Source organism: Xyrauchen texanus, chromosome 4 (genome assembly GCF_025860055.1).
Source record: "Xyrauchen texanus isolate HMW12.3.18 chromosome 4, RBS_HiC_50CHRs, whole genome shotgun sequence".
Classification (NCBI taxonomy): Eukaryota; Metazoa; Chordata; class Actinopteri; order Cypriniformes; family Catostomidae; genus Xyrauchen; species Xyrauchen texanus.
This window is the reverse complement of record NC_068279.1, coordinates 7,264,470-7,271,363: the sequence shown is the minus strand read 5'-3', so window position 1 is coordinate 7,271,363 and position 6,894 is coordinate 7,264,470. Positions and strand designations below refer to the sequence as shown.

Below are 6,894 nucleotides of genomic sequence, written 5' to 3'. Positions count from 1 at the left end.
GATCTAAAATGTTGTTCAAACATTCTCCAATTTAAATACAAGTATAAACAGAAGATACTTAATTTATATAAAGATGTTTGTGAAAATTGATAAAATTACAACAACAATGGTCTCGTTGTCATCATTCCATCATTGTTGTTTTTGTTTAGTGTTGTGTAAGTAGAATTAATAATAATAATAATAAAAAAAAAAATAAAACAAAAAAAAAAAAGGAAAATTGTTAAAATTGAAAGTAGATTATCTGGTCTGGGCTGTTTTGTTATTTTTTGTTGTTGTTATCTTTTGTAATGTTGGTGAGGTCATCTAATTTGTTTTTTTATTATTATAAGAATGGGGTAGGAGTTTATAAGATTTTTTTTTTTTCTTCTTCCTACTCCTGTTCTTTTTGTCATGGAATGTATTTTTGTTGTGTTTGTTGGATTTGTTAAATTGCTGTTGTGGCATTTCGTGTTGCATTACCATGAAAAGAGAATACATAAATAAATGAAAAAAAAAAAAAAAAAAAACAAAAATGAAATTTAAACATTCACTGCAGTGTTCAATAAAAGGAACATTTACCCACAAGCCTATTTTGGAAAAACGTTTCCATTCTGTCTAACTGAGGAAAGTGACTCCAAAGTGAGATAGAAAGAGTATGTTAAACATTAGTCAGAAAAGAGGAAGTGAACTCATCACCACGGATCACTACATGTTGGATGCTATCACACCATACATGCTTAAATATAATGATTGAAATAGCCATGTAGAAGAAAAAACTTATCCACAGTGCGATACGTGGTCAAATAGCAGACAATAGCATTTATTTCATGTTCATGAGGGGAAATAAGCTATTAGTCCCATAGTCAGGGACTGTTTATGAAATGAAAGAGCGACGCTAAATAATCACACCAAGACAGGTAACGAAATATTTATTAAGTCACAAATACTTCTGCAGGTTTATTACAGTCACTGTTGTTGTAGAGTCCCCAAATTATAACAACTTACAGACATGTGAAATTAAAGGTATAATACCTTCTTCAGTGTATTCAGTAACACAAAACGAATAAAATCTCGTTAAATGACAAAATCAGAATATTGACATTTATACATACTTTATTCGACACTAAAACTTAAATCCATTTTCAGAATCCTTCAAACAAGCTGAATCACGACAATAGTAGGATAATTCATGAATATTCATGTATGCTCCGCCCACTGGAACAAAATTTCTCAGGAACTGAATCTATTATAACACAGGTGTGTCAGTTGTCTGTTGATGGTTTAATAAGCCTTATTAGTTCGCTTATACTCTTTAGAAAAAAATATATTTTATTTTGGGATTTCATACATTTCCAATGCATGTTGATATATATGACAGATGGGTTAGATCAATAATCAAGCTCTGGGTAGCTCAGCAAGTAAAGATGTGGACTACCACACCTGGAGTCGCAAGTTTGAATCCAGGGCGTGCTGAGTGACTCAAGTCAGGCTTTTAGGGTGGGTAGGGTCACGTTGGGTTAACCTGTGGTTCTCTCTCTTGGTGGGGCCCATTGTGCAAATGCTGCGTAGAATAGCGTGAGCCTCCACGCGCGCTAGGTCTCCGCTGTAACGCACTCAACAATCCACGTGATAAGATGCACGGATTGACTGTCTCAGACGCAGAGGCAAGTGTGATTCGTAACTATGCCACCACGACGACCTAGAGCGCATTGGGAATTGGGCATGCCAAATTGGGGAGATAAGGGGAGAAAAAAAATCAAGCCCAGCAGCAAGGATGAGGACTCTGTTTATGGTGGCTGAGAAGCCCTCTCTGGCTCAGTCTATTGCCAAAATCCTCTCTAAAGGCAAGTTTATAACATCATGCTTTTAAAACTTTACTACCCTACATAGAATTACAGTTATCTGAAAAGATTTAAATCGTGACCACACCTGCTCTTTGTAGATTCACAAGCAAAAAAAGACTATACTGTTGCTTTTTGAACATGTATGCACCATGGCAGTAGCAGTACTGTTTATTTAATCTGGACATGTACCATGGAATTCTTTGAAGTCGGGTTGTGGTCAGGTTAGACTTCTCATGTGTACTTATTTGCACGGAAATGAAGAAAACCCTATATAGCTTTTGTTTTTCGTAACAAAACCCATTTACTAATTCACAGTTACAAGCATTCGCCCACGTAAAACATGCATATTACAGCAAATGTGTTATATGTTTACATAAATAACCATCAAGTTTGAGTAGACTTGTGGTAGACATGGAATTTAAATAACACAAAATGGCTTATAATTCTAATAAATAAATAGGAATCTACAGGATGCAAACTTATACTGTGTCTTAATTCTGTCTGGATGTTGCACATATACAGGCGATGTTGACATCTTCAAATTCCAGTGCGTAAGTTGGGCATCTTGGGTTTTTTCTGAGAAATGGCATTTTGATGGCAATGGGGATGCTCTCCAGACTGGAGGAAATATCCATCCCCTTACAGGAGTGGCTGTTGAGGCAGTTTGCTTCATAGATGATCTGTGGCACTCGGTCCAGGTCGATATTCTGCCTGTTATTGGTGCAGGACATCAAAAATGTATATTCATATTTTGATCAAGAAAATTCGTAAATGGGTGGTAGGAAATGCACTTATTACTAATTTGTGCACTTATTACTAGATGCTCTTAGTTTATTTTAGAACTGTAAATTTGCAATAAAAATAATAATAATAATTATATATTATATATTATACATATATATATATCAAAGCAATATCACACTCGCAATCATGAGATATGGCCCTACATCAGCACTGTGATTCAGCCGCAGGCCAAGTGCCGTAGGTAATCACAGCAGTGCTGATTTACAACAGTTCAACGAACAAGTAAATAAAAAAAAAATTAGAAAAAATTGAGTACAATCATAAAAAAACACATTTGTGCATGGAACTACTTTCTTACATGACAGATCAGAATCTGCCATTGCTTGTTCAAAACAAATGATGCGTCCAAGCCTTTGTTAGTAATTCAAAAAGTTCACTTCAGAAATAGTATCATGGCTTGTGCTGTTGCTAACAAGTTATTGGATAAACAAGGATGTATGTGTGTTAGTGAGAGAGTGAGAGAGTGAGAGAGAGAGAGAGAGAGAGATGGAGCCTGTGCAATCACCTGTTGCTACACCCAAGCAGAGATGCTGTCAGCTTTCTGACAGTCAGCTTTCTCAGTGGAAAAATAGCGTCCAAGCGGGGATATTTCTCCCTATTATGCAGTAGCTGGTGTGCAATATAGTCGATCACTATAAAAACTGCCATGTCCTGCGCCATTTTAAACAGCAACCATTGCGTATTTAATCAGTCTATTGTGTCTCTCAGCTGTGATGAGCCGTAATGCTGAAGTTGTTCATTTAAAACCGTTTTAAGCTATTTCCTAACTTTAGTAGTAGTAATACAAGCAATCACGAAAAGCTGTTTTATGTAAACACTAGCTGATGCGGATTCACTTCACTTCACCTAACTGGCTCATATTACACAAAAAATTATCTTTTGCCACCACCTGCTGGCTAACATATGTAATGTAAAAAACAAAAAGACAAACCATAGCTCTTAATAGATCTGCACTGCTCTTACACTTTAGTTTAGAATAGAACAAACACAAGCAGAGTGATACACACACAGTGACGCGTCGGTTGCATCAATGTTGCATCAGTACTCATGGAACATCTCTCGTCCAATCAGATTCGAGGACCGGAACTAACTGTTGTACGTATATGTATATATGCATATATATATATATATATATATATATATATATATATATATATATATATATATATATATATAATGCATAGTTGTTCCAACTTCGTGGAGTTTCTTTATAACCTTATATTAATTGAGAGGCTGGAATGGAATATTTATACTTAATAGTCAAATTAATTTGTCTCTCTGCAGGATCATTTAAGTGAACAGCAAACATTTTTAAGGATTAAACATTTTACATTTGAAGGAAATTGTGATATGTTCCTTACTTTATTTTAACTTATTTGTAATAATGTATAAAATGTATTAATAAATGTATATATATTAATATAAGGTCATTTATAATCTTTTTAAAAAAGCAATTTACATCTGTGAACATGGACATAACATTTATAGTATGCTACTTTCCCTTGTATTTGTCATAAATTTGTGGTTTATCAGCTCAAAAAACAATATCTTAACTCACGAATAGCTCCATTCGGCGACGCTGCGTTCGTTGATTCTGCTGGGCAGGTTGATCAGCTGTGTGTGGTACTCTCTCAGCGTGGAGGAGCAATAGGTGTGCTCCACGCACTGAGGGGTAATTGAACTGCACTGGCTCGGATCCAAGACCAACAGAAAAATGCTCAGGAGTCTGAGTATCTGAAACAGAGAATGATAGTTTCAAACCAAGTTCTTAACTAACCATCAATTCTTATTAGTTTGATCCTGTCTTGTGAGTTTCCTGTCTTGTGGTTGGTTGTGTTTGGATGGTTGGTTGGTGCAAACTAATAATATCATGCATACAGTATTATTTCAGTTGTCCTTTCGTTGCTAGACACTAACCGATTGAGGTCATTACTAGGTAATTGTAAAGCATGCCTACATTTCTTCTATAACTGACTATTTTGTATTTTGGATGTTAACACATAATTACAGTTTCATTCAGTTAAGCTCTTCATTCAGTATCCCTGAGTCTACACTAAAGAAATCAACAATGAACAACCAGTAAATAAATACTTTTTAGTACTTAGAACTTGGTGTATAGCCACATAACTGTTCAAGGAAACATTACTGGGGGAAAACTGTCAGTGTTGCTTACCAAGATGCCCATCTTATATCTTATGTATCTGCTCCAACATTTTTCTTCAAATGTTATATTATAATTTCAACATTATTAATGTTTTTTTGTTGTTGTAATAAACGATGGCAATATTTTGGGAGCAAGGTTTGTGAAGGCTAAAATAATTCCAGTATACAAATATACAAGTATATGATGAAGTAAAATTTAATGTTGGCAAATATAAAATCACAAAAAAAAAAAGTGAAAAAAAAAAGTTAATATCAATTTAAATGTAAATGCTTTTTTAAGAGGTAAAATGACAATGAATATTATTTTATTCACTGTTCATGTTGATATCTTTATTGTAAACAAGCTCACAGCTTAAACCAGCCAATGGCAGTTATCTTAAAATGGCTGATTAATTGCCTTGGCAAAAATATCGGTCTACCACAGTTTTTTCTTTCTTTTAAGAGGTGAAATGAAGATAAATGTTTTATTAACTGTTCATATCGATGTCTTTACTGTGAAAAAGCTTTTTACAGCTTAAATAGGCCAATGCTGTTTATCTCAAAATGGCCAAAATATGGCTGGTTCATTGCCTAAATTGGTCTACCATTGTTTTGTTTTTTTTAAGAGGTCAAATGAGGATAAACAATTGTATTCACTGTTTATATTAATATATTTCCTGTCAACAAGCTGTTACAGCTTAAATTGGCCAATAGCGATTAGCCTATCTCAAAATGGCCAGTGGCCAGTTCATTTCCCTGACCAATTACTTGGTCTATCACTGCATGTCAAAATTTCAATCTAAATCTGAAAATGTGCCTTCCACAAAAGATGTAGTTGTGGTGTCCTTGGCAAAGTCTTGGTGAAAGTTCAAGACTTATAGAATGGAGCTGTTTGCTTACCTGTTGCTGCTGCATGCTGTATTGAGAAACGGAGATGACCAGTTGAATGAGAGTCTCGTGGATTGCCTTGTCTGTAGGAGGTAAAGCTGCTGGTCCAAATGTGTCCATCCCCTCCTCTTGGCCTCATATTTATGTACCGCCATCTCAATGAAGACCTCCAAAGGACCATGAGTGAAGAAGCTCATGGCGTTATTACCACATGCCCAGTTTTTGGACTCATGCACAAGTGGGCCCTATCTGCATATGAGAGTTCAACCTTGGGAAGAGCATTGCATTAGCTAATGACAAACGTTTGGGTCATTCAGGTTTAGAGGTTGTTGAATGCAAAACAGCAGGGACATAGAAAATGAATAATTGAAAAGAAGGATGCAAATGTAACTCTTCTCTCAGTGCAAGTACCAATTCGAGTGCTTTTAGTGACTCACTGCTAATTGGTGGATCTTCAAACTGAATTTTTCTAAAAGAGCAATTATATGATCGGCAAGCATTCATGGTTATGTTAGTTTCCTTGAAAATTTTGGGCAGATGTGTTCTGTGTTTGTGGCAATTACATAATTGAAGAAAATGTTCTCAAATACCTTTGGATAAACTTTCAGTGCAATTAAAGGGGTATCAACAGAATAAACTTGCCCCATAGACTTCCATTGTAAGTGCATATGTGCCAATGCATTTTGATCAATGGTAATTGCATTTTGGTGCAACCCACTTAAACTTTTCTATGCTTTTGATTGACAGGTAGCTGTTCAACTCGAAAAGGCCTATGGAGCATGCTCAGATCACAAATACACAGGTAGCTTCATGGGTCAAAACGTGAGGTACAAGATGACGTGTGTACACACGTTTTGGTAAGTCTGGACTTCATCGACATGTGCCTCGTCTTCATTGTTGTATAGAGTGTGTGAATGTCTTTATTGTAGCCTCACAACTCAAAATAAAAATATATGATCTTTTAAAGTGACGTCAGATGCTTTATTTGTATGAACATGATAATGTCAACTTGATGAGTAGAATAATATTGTATCTCCTTACTGTTAAACAGGAAAATATAACAACTTGTATAAAGTGGATCCGGCTGAGCTTTTTAGTAAAGCACTGACAGAGAAATGTAAGCAAACCCCAAGCTAATTTAGGTCAAATTTCTCCCTACTGGTGTCTCTAACAAACTGTATTTAAATTGTAAGCTTGACTGCAACAAATCAGGAGATTTAAATTATGATTTGATTGA

The 6,894-nt window shown here is 35.3% G+C and overlaps 1 protein-coding gene across 1 annotated transcript; it reads right to left on the bottom strand.

Annotated features, from left to right (window-relative positions):
- Window positions 1-907: 907 nt before the first annotated feature.
- Window positions 908-5,760, bottom strand: LOC127634919 (interleukin-25-like). Its single transcript, XM_052114679.1, has 3 exons — window positions 5,670-5,760; window positions 4,186-4,361; window positions 908-2,534 (listed from the first exon to the last, which is right to left on the bottom strand). Exons 1-3 carry the CDS (start codon window positions 5,682-5,684, stop codon window positions 2,315-2,317), a joined length of 411 nt encoding a protein of 136 aa, XP_051970639.1. The 5' UTR covers window positions 5,685-5,760; the 3' UTR covers window positions 908-2,314.
- Window positions 5,761-6,894: the final 1,134 nt, after the last annotated feature.